Raw genomic sequence first — 19,809 nt, forward strand, 5'->3', positions numbered from 1 at the left:
ACGTATGTTTAACCGAGTTACTGTGGTGTAGTATGAATGATCATGGGGTAGGGCTGTTCGATATAACGATATAAAAACGTCTATCGTTTCATTTTACGCTATCGTTTGTTGCGTGGTGTCGCAAAATAAACTGTTTTCATTGTTTTGATGGTCACTGTAGTGTCTATATTAATTTCTTAAAGTTCTCTCTTTCTCTTATATTTAATATAACCACTACAGACGGACAAGCACCTGTTTTTATGCGTTGTCGTTAGCAACAACGACAATAAAACCATCGCGTGTCCGCTTGTTTATTTTCCACATAAACCTTTCAGAATAAAGCTCAAGATCCTGTTGAGACTTTTCAAAATAAGCTGAATCACGTGAAAGATGCAGAGTGTTTACGGATGAGAAGCAAAAAAGAGCCGCCAGGTGCTAAAAAATAAACCTTAGACGCAAACCTTAGAACAGGCTTTTCCCCGCCGCACGCCGTGTAATAAATACAAAGAAAACGGCGGCCGTTACAACTTATGTCTAAAAATGCATCGTTTCATGCATCAGTTAAAACACTCGACTCCAGCTACATGACGCGCAGCTGGAAACACTTCAGCAACCAGAGATTCACAGAATTTACAGAAAATGTTACATTTTCGTGATTTATATCGTTATCGGACGATAGATGTCTTATATCGGGATATGAGATTTTGGTCATACAGCCCTGTCATGGGGGAGGTCTTTATTAATAAGAAGCGCTGTAAAAAATCCATTGGGTCAGACTGGAGTCAGCGGTGGCCTGATTCTGGGCCCCGGGCCTTATGTCTGACACCTCTGCATTTAGGTGTCTTGATGCTCAGGCTCAAACATCCAGGTAAGTAAATCCCAAAAGGTTGATTCTGTTCATCTGTTTCATCATCATCCAAGTGACTTCTTCAGTCTGAGCTGACTTGATCAGTGGTTGTTGATAGGGCTGAACGATTATGGAAAATAATCTAATTGCGATTTTTTGCCCCAATATTGCGATTGCGATGCGATATGCGATTATTTTTTAAGGTCTTTGTCTTCTGTATTATTAAACAAAGACAAGCAATACATCATATAGTATGGCCAATACTATATTACATTAATTTTAAACTGTTCTTTCCTGGAAGACAGACCTCTGTTATGATGACATGAGGTGATGCATGAATTGATGACTGACATTTTTATTTAACTTCTTCAATCACAACAGTATATTTGAACATACACAATAGTTTATTTTTAGCTTACAAACATCTGAGCATAAAGTGCTGACAAGGAACCCTGGTGTAAACATTAAAATGAAAGTCAGTACAATGTTCAGATTGCAGAAATATACATAAACAAAATCAGTGGCTTTACCACACTCAGTTTTTCGACATCTGTGAACTACTAGACAGTCATTCAATTAAAAAATAATATTAAATAAATAAAACTAATAAATAAAAAATACACACATCTTACTGATCTCTGCAGTCAGTAACATTACACATAAAGTGCAAACATAATAGCAATTGTATAAACACACACACAAACACGCCTTTAAAGTTTAAAGGCGTGAAATTGGACGGTCTAGTTCTGATTAGCGTCACCGCTGTCTCGGTGGAGTTTAATAAACTCGGCCGTCTGCTTCTTGCTATCTAAAATATAACCAGACACTGGTGTAAATTCTCGACTGTCTCATACTTCTGTTTAATAAGTTTTCTGTTTGACGTTTAGTCAGCTGTGTGAAAACCAAGGAGGAACCCACCCGGGGGATTAATAAAGTTTTATTTTATCTAATCTAATAACTTTAATCTCAGCCAAACCGATTTACTCACGAACAAACAAAACACTGAAAAAAGCCCAACAATAACATTTTTAGGTTGTCTAAGTGACTTATATATTACGTTTAACCCGAGCAGCGAAACTCCGCGGTGATCTGAAAATGATGTGCCGGGAGTTGTGCCGTTCTCGGCCGCATCAGTAACCCTCGAGCTCCCGGCTAGCTGTCGAGCTGGTGGGTAGCAGACGCCTCTGAAAACGTCGAAGCACTTTTGCAAATATGGGATATCTTGATAAACCGAGCAGATATTTGATGTTTACACAACTACTTTCTCGCCTGAAAATATGTTAAAAGTTTATTTTGTGACCCAGAAAGATTAGTATGAGTAATTTTAAAACTTAGTAGCGGCCGCCATTGCTGGAAACTGGAGTTTGGCTGGGCCGCGCTATGAATTCTGGGATATGGTAGTAATTTGGACAGCCTTCGGCACGTCGCTGTGACGTAATCGGTCTACAAATGCGGCCTCAGGAGGATGCAGCCCATGAATTTGGACATGTCCAGAGTATAATCGCAGCCTCTGCGGTTAGAAAATTGCACTTGATCATGTCGCGATATTATCGCAAATGCGATATATCGTTCAGCCCTAGTTGTTGATCAATGTTCATGATGATTTGCATATTAATGATCAATGAACTGATCTCCCAGCCCATTGTTCCTTCAGTGGGCTGGTTTCAGTCATTATGCAAATGTACGTTTATAAGGTTGAAACCTGCAGTCAGCTGAGACTGAAGAAGTCACCTGGATGATGATGATGATGTAAACGTGAAGATGAACAGAATCGACCTTTTGGCCTCTGCATTGGGGAAAAACTACCTGAGTTTTGAGCACTGAAGATGCCTCTCGGATGACGGGTGAAACATCCTAATGATCAAAATATTCCAGCTGTTTTCAGTTCAAGCACTTAAAACTGCCATGACCTGGAGGACTGAGAAGCTGCAGACCTACTGACAGAGTGAAGACACCCCAGAGGATTAAATGCAAAGCAACTTCAGATTTAGGCTTTCCTGTTTATGTAGTCCAAAGTAACTGGCAAATAAAAGCAGTGTAGCCTGCACACTGACTTAGTGAAGCAGACCTGTGAGATCTCTTTATAGCCACAAACCCAACAAGAGGCTGGAATTTAGACATTAAAATATCAGTTTAACATAATCAAAACTGTGAGTTACAAGTATTTTTGGGCTGTGACTGTCTACATATATAACAAATCAGTGCCAATCTAACCAACACTCATTTAAAATGAGGATCATTTAACACCAGTTTAACACTGGTTTAACACCAGTGATTGTCTGAGAGAAACACGACACTCTCGTGATAAGTTGGCGTGAAAGCGAAGCCTTTCCCGACTGAAGCGCCGTAAAGCCGCTTACCTCCCGTTTCTGTGGCATGAATTTCTCACATGCTGCTTTACAGGCTTTGCTGCTACGAGAACAATAAACTATGTGCAGACCTGTTCCTAAACATGAAGAACATTCCAACACAAAAGCGGTTCTTTTATATTTGAAGCCACAGCAGTTAATCCCCTGTAGCGGGTCACGTTTGATGTAACTGGGTTAAAGTAATACGATTATGAATTGTAGCTTGACGCACACGGACAGATTTGTCCTGCCGAGCTCACCCAGCTGTTTAAAATTCCTGTCAAATCAACGTATCCAACAAGCAGGACCAACGCTCACGCCTTCATTAGCTCCTGATCACACTGACTGTCGCTGCTGTGGCTCACCTGGTACTGCGGGTAGTTGTAAAGGTTTCCATAGTAGGTGGGGTAGCGCGAAGGCTGGTAGAAATTGTAATAGGGGGTTTCCAGCAGGAGGTCAGACGGTCCCTCGGTATGAGCCCTGGCAGCGGCTGATGGGCTGGGGGACGATGCTGAGCGGGTCCCTGGACACAAAAACAAACAAAACACGATGAGACCGAGAGGATGAAGAGTGAAGTCTGTGGCTGGTTGTTTCAGCACTGTCAGGTAATTTAACATATGATGTTCAGGATGTTTTCAAACGCTCGTGTTTGTGTTTTGTTGCAATTTTAACAAGGAAACAAGTCTCATTAAGCCCGTCTCACATTTTACTGATGCTAAAATGTAACAATTAACTTCTCTCAGTATTTAAGTTACACTTGTTCAGATCATTAAAGGAGACAGAAAGAGTTCATTTTGAAACATGCTGCCCAACAGCTCCATCTTCAGGTGACAGCTGTACTTGGTGTCAAACATAAAATTGTCATTTTTCAGGATGAAGATGACCATTAAGTCATCATTACTCACTCTCGCTTGTACGTTTCTTATCAGCAAGGACACATTCTTCCCAGGCAGACCCTGATCTTTGCACAGGGAAGACACTGTGCACCACTGGAGCCAAACATGATCACATTTACTGTCCCAACTCCTGCCATCAGCAGCTCCACACAGTGCTCCACTCCTTTTTATACCTCAATCTTCATCTCTACCCCCCCGTTCCCTCAAAATAAAAGGAACACACATACAAACATACAAAGTGCAAGATAAGAGCAGCCTTGACCCAAAATCACATTTAAGCGCTATCAGCGAAACACTCTTCTGTGTCAGCTTCCACACAACCTGGAAGAAAAACTCAAGGACATATTTTCAAGTTTCTAGTGTCCTTTGTTATCACGGAGTCTCTTGTTCTCGTCTAGAAACGTGTTCAGTCCACAGGATGTTGTTCAGCCTTGGATTAGCAATAACACCAATTAACATTTTAAAAAAGCAACAACATTAATTCACTGAGGGGTAACTGGTTTATCTAGACAGGCACACAACAGAGAAGGAGGAAGTGCAGGCAGGTGGATGCCTCTCAGACCAGCAGCTGAAGTGCAGGCAGTAACACTGACCTGTGTCCAGACCTCACAGGTGAAAAGGTGTCTTTGAGAGAATTAACTGGAATTTTTTCAGACACTTGACACGTTAATAGCATTGTTTTTGTTTTTGTTTTTGTTTAATAACTAAAAACACTGGAGATCTCTAATAATAAGGTTCATAACACAACAAAATCTGACGAGGTCCATGTAACACGAGGTTACCTGTGACAGCAGAGGTGGGGTGGCTGGTAGGTGTCGGGGACCGTCCCTCCACAGAGAACAGGCAGTCTGCTCCAACTTCATTCTTGACCATCATCTCAGAACCGGACAGAGACACTGGACTACACATCCCAAGCTCTTCTTCTTGGGCCTGCTGCCTCCTCAGGGCAACCTGGAAGGGAGGAGAGGTTTGATAAGGAACCGAGAGCATGAAACAAACATTGCCCTTATCTGCTGACTTCCCAGAACAGATTTAAACAGAGGCTCGTCTGAAAATTGTAATTACACCTGATTAGACAATAATAAGATTGTTTGTGTGCAGATAAACTGTTGATATCGCCATAAAACAAGATGATATTGAAAACACGCTCCTGGCTGCTGAGCGAGATGAAACCAGCAGCTCTTTGTTGTTTATAATTCTTGAAAAACTGTTTAACAACCGACTGAAAAATTTATAGATAAACGACTCACCGAGAGTCAGTACGGATTCAGATCAAGCAGATCACCATCATTGGCACTATCAGATTCAATAGAATACATCTCAAATTCCATAGACAAAAAGCAATATGTGGCTGGGTTATTCAGAGACTTGACAAAAGCATTTGACTCTATAGATCAGGATATATTAATAAGAAAACTGGAACGTTATGGTGTCAGAGGGGTCGCTTTAGTGAGAGGAAGCAGTTTGTGAAATTAAATGGTGGTTGCTCCTTATGTATGCACATTGCTTGTGGTGTACCCCCCAAAATTCAACATCATTAACGACATCTGTAAAGTGTCCAAAGCATTAAAAATGGTTCTCTTTGCTGACGATACAAACATTTTTTGCTCTGGTGATGATCTGCAGAATTTATTGGAGGATATGAAATAAGTAAAGTGAAGTTCTGGCTTGATAAAAACAAATTATCATTAAATTTAAATAAATCTAAACTTATGTTATTTGGAAATAGTCGTTTAAATACAAATGCTGAGATTCAAATAAATGGTGTTGATATTGAAAGAGTCAGTGAAAATACATTTCTGGGGGTAATAACAGATGAAAAACTTAACTGAGAGCTCACGTAAGATATATTCATGCCAAAGTATCACGAAGCATTGCAGTACTAAACAAGGCAAAGCAGGTATTCGACAGAACATCACTTCATATTCTCTACTGTTCACTGGTTTCACCATACTTAAGCTATTGTGCAGAGGTCTGGGGCAACAGCTATAAAACATTACAGTCACTTTTTACTCTTCAAAAAAAGCAGTCGGAATCATCCACACTGCAGGTTACAGGAACATACAAACTCACTGTTTTTGCAGTAGGAAATATTGAAAATTGACGATATAGTGAAATTCCAAACAGCACAAATTTTATTCAAAGCATAAAATAAAGAACTGCCAGGTAATATTCAGAGTATGTTTGTTTTAAAAGAAGCAAGTTATAATTTAAGGGGTTTTTGTAACTTCAAAACAGGGAAGGTCCGTACTACAAGAAAAGGCTTTTGTGTTTCTGTTCATGGAGTGAAACTGTGGAACAGTCTGAATATGGAATTACAGCAATGTCCAAACACAAAACAGTTCAAAAAGAGTTATAAAAATATGATCTTGAAATTATGTGAATGTCTCTATTAAAAGATGTACAGGATATAGTATATTAGAAATCTGTTCACCATTTTTATTACAAATTATATCAGTAAGGAAGCTGACTAAATATTGAATGATAATTTATGGCAAAGGGGTGGGATCAAATAAGTGTGTACTTCTTCCCTTTCAACGTGTAAATGAATCAGAATGGTAGCAATATTGAAATGTATTGATTTTTGTATAGTATTTTTTTCTCTCTCTTATTTTCTTTTCTAAATGTACCTGTATATTGTTTACATGTTTGAAATAAATTAACAAACAATCAATCAATGATTGGTGTAATCAATCAGGTGATCAGCTCAGCTTTCTGTAAACTGACAGCTCTGTGCATCGATGTATCTCAGGGTCACGAGTAAAACATGATGTTTTACCCAGTTAAAAAGACATTTTAATTCTTTATCTGCTCATTTTGTTAGTATCAGTTCTCTGTAAGAGTCACTTTCAAGCAGAAATTCCAAATAACTTTTTTAAACAGTTTTCCAAATCAGTTTTCACACACCTGACCACGCTAGACCAACTTATTCATCTGTTCTTTAGAAAATGAGGAAATTATCCAGCACTACTGACTTTAAAAGCCACTGATTTCTAAATTTTGCTGCGTTTCCTGCTAAAAAAAAAAAAGGTTTTCAATAGGATTAAATACAGTCTATTTAAAAAAGACAATAAACTTCAGTTATTAAAGCGTTCGTTACAGGATAGATCATTAAAAAAGAGAGCAGAATCAACAACATGGATTTAAAGAAGCTCAAAGAAAAAACAGTAGATATCAATGTGGGGGAAATACTGGAAGAACCAACAAAAATATTCTTTGAAAGGAAAAAAAACATGTGGTTATTTTTAGTAACTTAATACATTTAAAATGTTATTTTACAAACTCTTAAATTGTCACTTTAAATTACAAAGTTACAAATGAATTTATTTTGCTTTTTGTAAGTATCTTATAAATGTGAGCAGCTGCTGGAACATTTTAACCCTGAACTTTAGCTCCGTCAGGCAGCTAACTGTTAGCTCTGTACGAACTTGGCTAGCTGCTTTCTGGGTGGTTATTACTAATGAACAGACTCACCCGCAGAAAACAGGGTTTAAAAGTCCACAGACATAAATAGAAAGTCCCAAACAGCCTGTGTGGCTGTGTGTGGTCACAAAACCTTTGGCTTGGTGTTAAAAAGCAGTTTTGTTCTCAGCTGCAGCTAGCCGCGCTAACGGGCGCCTAAACTGAGTTACCTGGGCCGCCATGACTCTCTGTCTTTCCGCGATCAGTTTGCATTTGGGACACTGGCAGTCCCTCCAGTTGCAAAAGCGCTTGTGTCCCTTCAGTGGAGACACGTATCCGTGATTTCTACAGCGGGAGCACTTGGGCATCCTGGGGGATTTCTTGACTTTGGGGGACATCGGTCCGCTGCAATCCGGTACCTGCTTATTCTGCTTGTCCTGGCTCATGGGTCCTGGCAATAAGGAGTGCTGATAACTGTTGGACCTGCCCAGAGAAGACGTGTGCACACGGACAGGTCTGCTGCTGAGCCCAAGCAGAGGCTGGCTGATAAGATATGCACTGGTGCCAGGCTGGAGGCTGTAAGGTCCCTGTCCCTCCACACCCTGCTTTTTGGTTTTTTTCCCCAGAAGGCCTGGGATCCAGTGGGAGGAAACAATGCGGGGGAGAGAGCTGGAAGTACAGAAGCATCATTCTGCAGGCCTCCCGTTTCTCTCTCTCCAGACACGAGTTAAAAATATTGACTCAAAAACACAATTTAAAATTCAATACAATTCTTCTTATGAGGTGCAGGGACCAGAAAAGTGTCCTCAGAGGCCACCTGATGGCTTTGCAGAGTGAAAAAAGGCATACTCTTTGGACTTTAACTCAGTCTGTGCCAGCTTTGCAGTCTGAAGGACCAACGCGTGGGCCAAGTGGGTAACAGAAAATAACCATGACTCTGTATTATAATCTGAAGATTTAACTTAACTACGGTTCATGCCAATTATCCCCCAAATTAAATACAGGAAATTGTTCTGCCTGTCAAATTAAAATAACTATTACTATTAGTGTAATATTCTTTATAGTATCTTCCCACTGAAACATATTTATTGCAGTGTTTTTCCCACCTTGGCTGCTGGTGAATTAATTAATTGCTCAGCTTGACTGAGCTGAAACTGAGCTGACCTCCGCACCGTCAGTCAGCCCGGTGGATTTATAGACAGGGAGTGAGGTGAAGCTCAGAGGCAGCCAATTAAAATCCTTACAGCCAAACGGAGGGGGATAAAACAAAGTTGCCAATTAAAAAGCAGCCCCGAATCACTGAGTCAAAATAAATAGCTGCTACACTTCACTGGCTCAGGTCCTAAAGTAACTGAAAGCAGGGCTGCAACACTGAGTTTAATTGCCTCTAAAGGTTATAATGACAGATTATAATGCAGTGATAAAGTCTGCAGTTTAATGCAGGTAACATCTCCATTAGTCTGAATCCAGTCCAAGCAGGCCTGTAAAACACAGCAGACCAACATGGAAAACGTATGTGCCTATCATCCACCGCTTTATAATAAATATGAATAAATGCTGCCTCTCAGCAGCTCAGAGAGAGACACTTATTTTGAAATGATCATCAGTGTAAAATGAACAGTAGAGCCAATAAAAGCCAACTATGTAATCCAGCCCCCACAATGATTTATGCTTTAAACTGAGTATACCATGCAACAAGAAGTAGGTATGAAGTTGGCTTTGAATACCTGTAGTTAGGTCTCAGACCTTCTTTTTGCAATGGTCTGTAGAGGTTTGTTTGCATTGATGAAGCAGTGAAATGAAATGATGAATGGCCACGCAATAACGTTGTCTTTATATATTTAATTTACCTGGGTGGACACAAGGAGATGGCAAAACCAATTTGTGCTACTGAAAGTGAAAGCATATAAAGAGTTTCTTTCATTTTCGACACTTTAGTCTCTGAATTGTTTCTGAAGCTTTCCGTGTGTAGTTCAAATGCTGCTTCACTGTTATTATGTATTATATTGATATTTTCCCCCGTTGATACCTTTTAGCTACAATCATGAACTCAGTCTTCAATTTCTTTTGTACTCGCCAGTGTCTTTTTTCTTTTCTTTTCATTCTTATTTTCTATGCATTTAGTTCTATTTGTGATTGCACATTAACTGAATTTTAAGGGGAAATGATGGCATATTAAACAGAATGGAAATATATATTAGCTCTGCCACATTTAAAAGGCATGAAAGTATTTTATTCCAGTACGGTATGTATTAAATTGTTATCAAGAAAGTTTAAATCTCAGTCAATTCACAATCACGAATCAGGTTAAAGAAGAAGTCGTCACCGTTTCCGAGAAGTCACTGAAGGCAGCATTGCCTAGCAACGGTGCCGTTTAGTTTCTCGCGCCGGGCTATCCGCGGAAACTTTAGCTAACTTTCTGTGAGACACAATGCCCAGAAAGACGGAGAGAAAAGGCAGCGACAAACGAGATGGAAACAAGAAGACACCGAAAAAGGAAAACTCCGAGTTTCCTGCAGAGAAAAGCGGGTCTGCGGACAAAGAGAAGGACCTCTACCTGACACAGATAGCGTATTTAACCGACGAGCTGGAGCGGTGAGCCGTTTAAGTTTACCGTAATGTTTAGAGTGATTGTGTGTGCAGTAAAAAGCACTTTGTAATGATATCTTAAATATGTTTTATTTGCTAACTCGATCTAATGTTGCATTAGCATAATGGAGGCTGAATTTACAAAGCTTCATTGAAATGAACTGATTTTACAAGCTACAGTGAGACGCTTCATTCTTTGGTGCGCTCAGATAACAATGATCCCGGGGTTCCTTCATGAGGGGGTTTGAAAAGTGTGTTAATGCAGGTTCACATGAACAAAATACAACAAAACATTTACTACATGCTTCTTTCACATGCCATGTACTAGGATTTACTTATGAAAGTGACTTTTCATTTTTTTCTATCCAACATATTCACAAGTTTCTTCTCTTTTTAAGTGTCATCACAGCAGAGCATCGTCTCTAACATCCTCCTCTCCCACACTAGCTCTCCGTGGTCTTCCTGTTTTCTTCCTTGCAGCTCCTTCTTTAACATCCTCTGTCCAGTTTATATACCAACCCTCTGCACACGTCCAAACCATAAATCAGTATTTATACTGCATGAGAAAAATGCTAAAGGGAGACACTTGGAAGATTGTTTAGCAAACCAGCGTCATTAGTCAGAGAGTTTATTTGGAACAAGAAGCATCCCCGCATTCGCTTGTCTTTGTTGTATCTTCCCTTTGATACAGGGGGGTACTATCTGGCTATTCAACTAAGGACAATAATGTTTTATTTTTCATCCCAAAATACCCCATCTTGGGAGGGAAGGGAAGCAAATTCTCTTAAAATGCCATTAAACTTGTACTTACACTCTGCACAGCCAAAACAATTAAAGAAAGAAACAAATAATCCCATAGTCCAAAATATGATTGAAGTTTGGTTTACAATAAAAGAAATGATGAATATTAAGAATAATCTCTCTCAGGTTAGTCCTATTTGAGGAAATGCTTTATTTGCACCAGGAAATTTGGACGCAGGGTTCCAGGGTTGGGCAGAAAAAGGTGTTAGGAAAGTGGGTGATCTTTTTTGTGATGGAATAATGGTCTCATTTGAGGATTTAGTTTCAAAAGTATTTACAGATTAGAAGCTTCATTTCTTCCATGCAAAATCAGTCTCTCAACGTTCCCCAGTTAAGTAAGTTAGAGGAGTTAATGGTGGAAAAAGGTGGTAATAAAGGCTTAATTTCAACATTCTATAACTGGATTGTCTCTGCCTCTCCAGAAACATCAGCTTCTAAGTTAGAAGCTTGGAGAAAGGACCTAAATATTAATATTTCTGAGGAGACATGGAAGCCAATTTGCTTAAAATCACAAAAACAATCGATTAATATTAACCTAAAGTTATTACAATATAATTGGATCATGCAAACATATGTAACACTGGTGAAATTGAACAAATATAATAACAGAATTCCAGATACATGTTTTAAATGTGGAGAAGCCCGTGGAACATTTTTCCATTTTGGATGAGGGGAAAATTGTTTAGTCTGTGCTAGCTGTTTCTATTGTTTGTTTTTTCTCTTTTTTGTTTCCTTCAATATGTATAAATGTCACAAATGTACACATATTCTATGTGTTTTTTATTTGATGTAAGTTTGGAAGAGAGCAGGGTGGGAGGTGAGGGGGGGAGGGTTCCTATTACTGCAGCATATTACTGAGAAAACAGACCTTTGTATGCTGTTGCAAAAAGCAATAAAAATTTATTTAAAAAAGAAAAGAAAGTAAATTGCAGTGTGAGACTCATGTTTCTGACACTGCTTTGTGGTGACTTTGAAACTAACCAAGGTTCAAAAGAATATTAAAGTATTTCAGGCAAGTTGATTGTCTTGTGTCAGTAATTTTAGGTGCTTACTGTCAGAATTTTCTCAAAAGAAAGAAAGTTAAGTGTTGAAAGTGTCTGTTTGTTTTTCAAGTATTGGAAACTTGCTTTTTCTAAAATAAAAAAAAAGTTCATTTGGATTTGGTACATGTCACACTGGGAATATTTTTTAGAGTTTTCCATCTTATCTGTCAAAAACATTCACCTGATTTGGCCTGTTTTAAAGATATTTTGTATTTGAGAAGCTGGAAATAAAATATCACTCTCACACCTGCAAAACTGTGGTTTCTACAGGCCTCGAGACCTTCACATATATATTTGTTTCAGGCATCCATCGGTCTGAGTTAGCTTGAGGCCACTCAGACAGTGCATGCTCTGCTCGAGCTGTAGAGCTGCTTGAAATCCAGAAAAGGCCAGATGCAGTTTATAAATCGTTGAAGCTGTCATCCTTAACCCCTCAGATATCAGCTGAAATGTGATGACCTTGTGAGACAGAGGAAAGACTTGCTGACTCAGCGCAGCACACTGGAGCAGGAGAACAGAGACACGATCGCGTACCTGAAGCGTTCCCTGTTGGAGAAGGAGGACGAGGTGGGCGAGCTGTCGCAGCGGCTGCAGAACCAGCTGCAGGCTTCAGATCAGGAAAGAGACGCCCTGCAGCTGCGGCACAGCCGGGAGAGGCAGGAGCTTCAGAACCGCATCGATGAGCTTATCAAAGAAAACACAGCACTCGGTAAAAGTTCAGCTCTTAGCATGTAGCCCACCAGAGTTTACCACAGGGTATCCACATAAACATCAAAGTGATGGTAGGGATTCGATTTTTAAAATAATAATAAGGATTTTTTTTTTTAAATAAAAGATGAAATTTCTGGATCTTCCTCCCTTTTCAGTTCAGTTCATTTTTATTTCAAACATATGCTTTCACAATCATTACAAAATATCACTGCATTCTTTTGTTTGAACGTTTTACGTGTAACTAATCTTAATGGAATCTGGTCAAACGACTGGTATGAGTTCAGTTTATACCGAGACATATTTTCCTCAATAATCAATTATTTGAATAAATAAACCTTTGATTTTATACATTTCAGATGGATTTTACTCCAAAGTATTTGTTCATATTTATGAGGGTGGTGTGTGTGTCTGTGTAGCATCAATAAAGCTCTGTGGGGGAATCTTAAAGATTACATTATTTGGAATCTCGTGATATTTTAAATATGTTAAATTAAATATGTCTTTGCATTTCAGGAGAATATACATTTTCCATTTAACTTTCTGAAGCATGTTCTTAAACATTAGTTTAATGTTGTATCATACCATGAAGTGTCAGCCACAAGAATTCAAATGTGGGAACTCAAAAGTTTTCCTTCCAATTCAAGCCTTTTTGTTTTGTCTCAAATATAGAAATTAATAATACTAAAATTTAAAAAAAGGTTTTACTTTTGGAAAGGCTGAAAAGAACTGACAGTGATTTGCTGGAAGAGGCCTCGATCAGCCTCTCCCTGCCAAAGATGTTAAAAGGAGCTCAGCTTTATAGTATTCCTATATTTATAGTATTCCTTGAAAATCCAGCCCAGATTTCTTTTGGATGCAAGTGTTTCCAGCAGGAACCATTAAACTTTCAGGAGGTTTATTTCAGCAAAGACTGGCTTCAGGGAATGATTTAAACTCTCCTCTTCTCTCCTCTAGCGGAGAGGTTTGCAAGCCTGGAGGCGTTTCAGGGGCAAAAGGAGGAGATGATGTCCAGCTTAGAGTCGCTGGAGAAGCAGCTGGCGAGTCAGAAGGAAGAGCACAAGGATGACATTCACAGCCTGGAGATGAAAGCGCTGCTGGAAAAGAGGAGGTGGAATCCACTTTAGTACATAAAAATCACAGCACAGACTCTTTTCATTACCCGGGTCGAGTCCACTCGTAGAAACTAGTTTAAGTTCAGACTGTAAACAAATCCGTGTCATCGCAGCAACTCGCAGCTTGTCTTCAGGACGACATGTTAATCCTGCCTCTGTAGCACTAATGTTTTTTCCTTTATGTCATCCTCGTCCCACCAAGGGTCGTGTTCCTTTGAAGCTCTGAACCTGCAGGCATAAATTTAAGGGCATAAAATAAGTTTTCTCTCACCCCAACCAATCGCAGCAGATGGCCCCGCCCCCCTCTGAGCCTGGTTCTGCTGGAGGTTTCTTCCTGTTAAAAGGAAGTTTTTCCTTCCCACTGTCGCCAAAGTGCTGCTCATACGGGGTCATATGATTGTTGGGTTTTTCTCTGTATCTGCTGTACAATATAAAGCGCCTTGAGGCGACTTTTGTTGTGATTTGGCGCTATATAAATAAAATTGAATTGAATTAAATATCTGGCTATATATATATGAGAACACTCACCTTATCTACTGCACAGCAAATACACAAATATCGTCAGTGTCTCCTCACAAGGCTGCATACCTGAATTATCCACCTAAAATACCCTCTGACTTTACCTTCTTTGTCTTGTGTCCTGCCAAAGATTGGAGAGGGAGATGGAGTCTCACGCTGCAGCCATGGCAGCAGAGGTGCAGCTCCTGGTGGACCAGAAAGTCCCAGAGATGACCAGGCTGGCACTGCAGGAGAACGCGGAGGTGAAAGCTCGCGTGGGGCAGCTGTCGGAGCAGGTGCAGATCCTGATGGAGGAGAATGCTGCCCTGCGGGGCTGCAAGAGTCAGCTCAGCATGGATGTGGAAAACCTGGAAGAAATGCTCAGAGACACGTCACGCACCAGCTGCGTCCGTAAGAAGGTAAGAGAAGGAATTCTAAATGTCTTTAAGTTTAATTTAATATTTTAAATGCAGTGTAACCACAGTCATGCTTCACTGTCCACTCAGATTACAGCGGCTTCAAATAATCCACATTTTATTTAGTTAAATCAAGGTTACTGAAAAGTGGACCAGCATTAGACAGTGTGCTCCCAGTGCCAGGCCCTTTCATCGTGTTTAACGCCAACGTCTTCTTAACGTGAAAAACAAGTGATTCACTCTAAATCCATATCCAACTCTCTCCATCAGGTGGTGGAGCAGCTCACAGAGAAGTGCCAGCAGCTGCAGGTGGAGCAGAAGGACTGCAGGCAGCGGCTCGAGCAGCTTCAGACCGAACACGCAGGAGCCCTGGGCAAGATGGAGGCGCTGAGGTCAAAGTTCACTCTGCCGTCCGTACAGATGAGTCTCACTCAGGTTCACGTTAATGAAAGCAAAGCAGCAGGTGCAGTTATTACACATACGGGCTCGTAGTCTCATTTGTGGTACGTTTATATGCAAGCAATAACTCCACAGTGAGATTCATCAATAATAAGTAATCAAATAAATCAATAACAACAGAGACACAAAGGAGACAGACAGGAAACATAAAAGCACTGAATCGTGTTACTGGTAGCAGCTGATGGCTGGATGATGATGATGAGGCCTCCCTGAACGAGACAAGAAAACACCCACAGTAGTTTATAGTTTATTCCTTTTTTACTTATGATTGCTGGAAAATTCATGTATTAATATTTAAAAATAGAAAAATATTTGTGCATTCATTTTTGTTTTACTTCAATACAAAGACATAAACTAGTATTTTACATTAGTGCAGCAGAAATACAGAAATTTGTATTCAGAATGAAAATGAACCCGGGCAGTGCAGAGGTTTGAAGGGGCGGGGCTCAAAGTTAAAAAGGGAAGCGTTCAGCCTGGAACAACAACCCACACTCATCAAGAAACTAGTTTTACCTGATGGGTACAATGTTGTTGCTGACAGTGCTGGAGGGCGGGGCTGTGTGGATCTGAGACCGTAGACGGTAAAAAGTCCATTGGAGAGAATGTAGCTGATTAAACAGGTGAGATAATAATAAAATGCAAAGATTGGTGACAGTGCTTGGAATCATAAGGCAAAACACACACACACACACACTCCTCGTGCCTATGGTACGACAACTTTTCTCGTGCCTATGGTACACTGCGCAGGAGCACTTTGCCACACACACACACACACACACACACACACAAACACACACACTCTCTCTCACTGTGTAAATATACTAAATGTAAGCCCTCCATAAAGGGAGGAAAAGCCCTGTAAAAATAAATATGTTCCATAAAACGGGGACAGCCCCACAGACCCAGGACAGCCTCACCCAGTTAGTTAGCAGCTACTACTTGTGCAGTTAATAAAAGGACAGGTGATGGTTGTCACGCGGTTTTACACACAGCACGCTCGTTTGTTTCAATTCGTCAGTTACCACAACACAACTGACCAACGTGTACACAACAAGCTAATACTCCTGCGTGCTGTAGAGCTCGTTCCTGACTCGTGACCAGCGCGCTCTGCTGTCAAGGGCGATCATTGGTTAATGGTCATCATGTGACTGATGCAACCCAGAGCCTGTTATTTAGCAACACTGTGATTAATCGTTAAATGTTACTGTGAGGGGCACAGGCAGGACTCCACACACACACACACACACACACTAAAAAAATGCCTCTAGAAAAGAGCACTTGTGGCTCCCATCAAGCAGGTACTCAAACAGGTGCCTGATATGAACATTAAATGCTCATTACTCACTGCTCTGCTCTGCTCTGCTACTTTTCTTATCAGCAAGGTCGCATTCTTCTCAGGCAGACGCAGATCTCTGCACAATGAAGCCTTGTTCATCACTGCAGACAAAGAAAGCGACGTTTGCAGCGGTCCCAGCTGCTGTCATCAGTGACTCGGAGTGCTCGCCTCCTTTTTTTCCACCTCAGTTGCTCCTCTGTGTTTCCAAGCCAAGAGCTCGAAAAATCCCTCTTTCACACATCCAGAGAAGAGACGCTGCAAGATAAGAGCAGCCTTGACCTGACGTGTTAACTACGGCCACACAAAACAGTGTCTGTGAAATATCGTACATTTAACTCCATAAATTATTATTTGTACATAGAAACACAACAGGAAACGTGTTCATTCAAAATGAATAATTCTTTACATGCAAAACTAGAAAAGTGTATTTTAGTTTAAAGGCTCAGATTCAGGCAGAAAACAGAAAGTTGTGCATCAGTTTGGAGGCTTGACTGCAAGTACTCACTGATATTGTTCATTATTTATTATTATTAGTTAAACATGTCAGGGTGAGCCTGTTATCATTATCATTTCTGCCATATATGCACTGTTCAGGACAAACCTGTTTGAAAGAGGCAACCAATCAGAAGAAAGGTGGCTTAAATGCAGAGGATGAAGAAGAGTAAGGATTGTTTTGAAGTTGAAAAATAAATTATATGGAGTAGAAAGAGATCTTTTCCTTAAAGGGGAGAAATTGTTTCACTTTGAGGAAAAGCGGAAGAGTCTCCTGTGATCTCACCCTGGGTCAGCACACCTGGATCACATGATTAGGTCATTACCAGGCCTCTGGAGAACTTCAGGACAGGTTGAGGAGGTCATTTAGCCATTTAGATCAGCTGTGTTGGATCAAGGACACATCTAAAACACATTCCCACTCCTGCTCTATGATGGCAGGTAACTCAGGGTGGCATAACATTTGCTCAGGGGGCATCCGGATTTGAACCAGAGACCTCTTGAGCTGCAGTCAAACGCTCTACCACTGAGATATACCCCCTCTGCTTGTGCTTTCAGGCAGAATCAGGCCTCTCTGTCTGAACAGTGCAGTAAAAACAGAGCTCAGATCAGCCGGCTGGAGGCGGAGCTTCAACAGGAGAGGAGGAGGAGGAGCAGGATGAAGAACATCATTCAGGAAGCAGCTGTTGCTCTCAGACAAGCACTGATGGTAAGATGACAGCGCTGACTCTGGAACGTGTGCAGATGACAGGTGTCGTACTTTCTGACCGACTGCTCGATTTTAGAAAAGTGAGCTTCAGTGAGACCGACATCATTTCAAAGTAAAAGTCTGAAACCTTCAGCTAACACAGAACACACGAGGTATTCGCCTCATCAACGTTTTATGTTTTAGAATACAGAAATGGAAAAAAAGATTTATGACAAGGTGGAATTTATCTGTAAAACACAAAGTTGTTGCAAGCAAACTGAATTCATTTTATTTGTCTGTCGATGACGATGGTTCCATGCTCCAGTGAAGAAGGTGAGGTCTTTATCTCAGCCAATCAGACTGTTTCAGTCTTGTTTTCACCTGCAGCAGGACTCAGAGGTGGACCAGTGGAAGCAGCTGATGCAGAGGATGCTGGTGCTTTTAAGCAGAGACGGATTTGCCAGCTCCGCTGCTGACGGCGGCAAAGTGAACGAGCTGCAGACGCCTGACTCTGCAGCAGCCCGGTAATAAAATCAGTGCTCGCTAAGATGGTCTGCAAATACCTGACAGGTTGATGACTGACAGAAATCCTGCATCTTTATCGTCTGTGTAGAACAAGAAGTCTGGATCCAGATTGGAGTTTCCAGTTCCAGCTGGCCCGCTACAGGCCGGGAGATCTGGGTTTTGTGCCTCGCCCCGCGCTGAAACACAAAAACGTGCTCCCCAGGATGGAAGCTGGCTCCAGCAGGTTTGTGAGGACCTCAGAGCTCAGCTTCAGGGCCTGCAGGGGGATGTCTGATCACAGCTACAGCTGCAGTTATTATATGATATAGCTGTTTACAACTAACATTTAAACTCTCCATTCCTTCATCAGTTTAGATATCAGGTAGACAACATCCTCCTATTTAAGTAGTTCAGTTCATAGACTGTATGTGAAAGAGGGACAGAGCCTCAGTGTTTGTGTTGTAGCCTTCGCTGTGTTAAAGCAATGAGAGGTTGTTATGCTGACTTATCTTCTCCCCACAGCAAACTGCATCCATAAACTGTATAACAAACAGAAACACGTAATCTGAGTATCACACTGATAAATATTAAAGAAAAGTAGATTGTTCCAAATGGCACAATCATGGAGGCGTAGCAGGGCGACTGGTGTCAGCATCCAGCTGTCAGTGAAGCCTCAGCAGCATCAAAATAAACCAGTTATTAAAAACATGTTTTAAATGCCGTAAAGTTGAGACTGACTCAGTGATGGAGAGAGGTGGCCACTGAAGCAGTTTGACATTGCTGCTCTGGAGGTTTCCCTTTGTTAGCTTTAAGTGTTTTATGTCACCTGACTTTCTTCTTCTTCTGTTTTTCTTATATCCAGGAAACCGTCGAGTCTGAAGGCGGACAGCTCTGTGAAGCTCACCGATTCAGCTGTGACCTCCAAACAGACCAAACTCTAGTGACAGTAACTAACCTCATCTCCTAAAAACTGTCGATTATGTTGCAGTTCAGTCTGACATCGACTGAGACTCCTGTGAGCTCAGCCTGTTACAGTAAAGGTGACGCCTCTGTAACAAACTCTAATAATGTTCCTGCTGTGATGAAAACAGCTTGTCTGTTATTGTGCAGTGAAACAGGAAACATGTTATAAATGTTGTTTATCACAGTCTTCATGATTCTGCTTGGCTGTTGTTACAGAATGCTGAAAATTCCTTTACTGAGTGAAGATCAGGGGTCCGTTCTTCGTACGTCGCTTACTACATCCAAGATCAAATCATCGCGCTAACTTTGAGCTCACTATTCCGGTTCTCACCTGTTGTTGACGATTAGTACAGCTGGATGAAGTAATGTGAGATCACTGGGTGGCTTAACAGGAGCTACGCATCGATAGTAGAAACATTGATCGGCAACCCTTTGATTGGTCGGCGAAAATGTCGAAGGAGCGCGCTCGGTATTTTTCGGCAGCAGAGCAAGAACTCTTGATTGAGGGATTTCAGGAGTTTCAGAGTTTAATTAAAACTCAAGGGAACACTGCAAAGGCTGCAAAAGCAAGGAGAGAGGGCTGGCAGGAAGTTGCTGACAAATTAAACTCGTAAGTAATCTAATAATAACAATAATAATGGAGTGGATTGATATAGCGCTTTTCAAGGCACCCAAAGCGCTTTACAATACCACTATTCATTCACTCTCACATTCACACACTGGTG

General features: G+C 40.9%; 2 protein-coding genes and 1 long non-coding RNA gene across 5 annotated transcripts in view; 1 reads left to right on the forward strand and 2 right to left on the reverse strand.

Annotated features, from left to right (window-relative positions):
* dmrt1 (doublesex and mab-3 related transcription factor 1) overlaps nt 1-8,121 on the reverse strand; it is a 37,683-nt gene extending 29,562 nt beyond the window's left edge. For both annotated transcript variants that reach the window (XM_026187525.1, XM_026187523.1), the window contains exons 1-3: nt 7,703-8,121; nt 4,853-5,021; nt 3,540-3,697 (exon numbers count right to left, since the gene is read on the reverse strand). In XM_026187525.1, coding sequence (XP_026043310.1) covers nt 3,540-3,697; nt 4,853-5,021; nt 7,703-7,918 — 543 coding nt within the window. In that variant the 5' untranslated portion in view covers nt 7,919-8,121. The remainder of the gene's footprint in view (nt 1-3,539; nt 3,698-4,852; nt 5,022-7,702) is intronic.
* Nucleotides 8,122-9,827: 1,706 nt separating this feature from the next.
* On the forward strand, nt 9,828-19,271 carry LOC113034290 (cilia- and flagella-associated protein 157-like). 2 transcript variants are annotated; one of them, XM_026188725.1, is made up of 9 exons: nt 9,828-10,067; nt 12,343-12,614; nt 13,571-13,724; nt 14,378-14,645; nt 14,913-15,034; nt 17,488-17,638; nt 18,005-18,141; nt 18,231-18,365; nt 18,984-19,271. In XM_026188725.1, exons 1-9 carry the CDS (start codon nt 9,904-9,906, stop codon nt 19,060-19,062), a joined length of 1,482 nt encoding a protein of 493 aa, XP_026044510.1. In that variant the 5' UTR covers nt 9,828-9,903; the 3' UTR covers nt 19,063-19,271. The 2 variants fall into 2 exon arrangements, with proteins under 2 accessions (XP_026044510.1, XP_026044511.1); XM_026188726.1 differs by having other exon boundaries at nt 18,008-18,141.
* On the reverse strand, nt 15,132-17,253 carry LOC113034291 (uncharacterized). Its single transcript, XR_003274145.1, has 3 exons — nt 16,447-17,253; nt 15,615-15,709; nt 15,132-15,310 (listed from the first exon to the last, which is right to left on the reverse strand). It is a non-coding gene; the product is annotated as an uncharacterized LOC113034291 (long non-coding RNA).
* Nucleotides 19,272-19,809: the final 538 nt, after the last annotated feature.

This window comes from Astatotilapia calliptera, chromosome 12 (genome assembly GCF_900246225.1).
Source record: "Astatotilapia calliptera chromosome 12, fAstCal1.2, whole genome shotgun sequence".
Lineage (NCBI taxonomy): Eukaryota > Metazoa > Chordata > Actinopteri > Cichliformes > Cichlidae > Astatotilapia > Astatotilapia calliptera.

Bases quoted from the DNA above. Each gene is read 5' to 3' on its own strand.
- LOC113034290 (XM_026188725.1), top strand. From the start codon at position 9,904: ATGCCCAGAAAGACGGAGAGAAAAGGCAGCGACAAACGAGATGGAAAC. The intron at 17,639-18,004 runs GTAAGATGACAG...TTTCACCTGCAG, and splicing joins CTCTCAGACAAGCACTGATG to CAGGACTCAGAGGTGGACCA. The intron at 18,142-18,230 runs GTAATAAAATCA...TCGTCTGTGTAG, and splicing joins CCTGACTCTGCAGCAGCCCG to AACAAGAAGTCTGGATCCAG.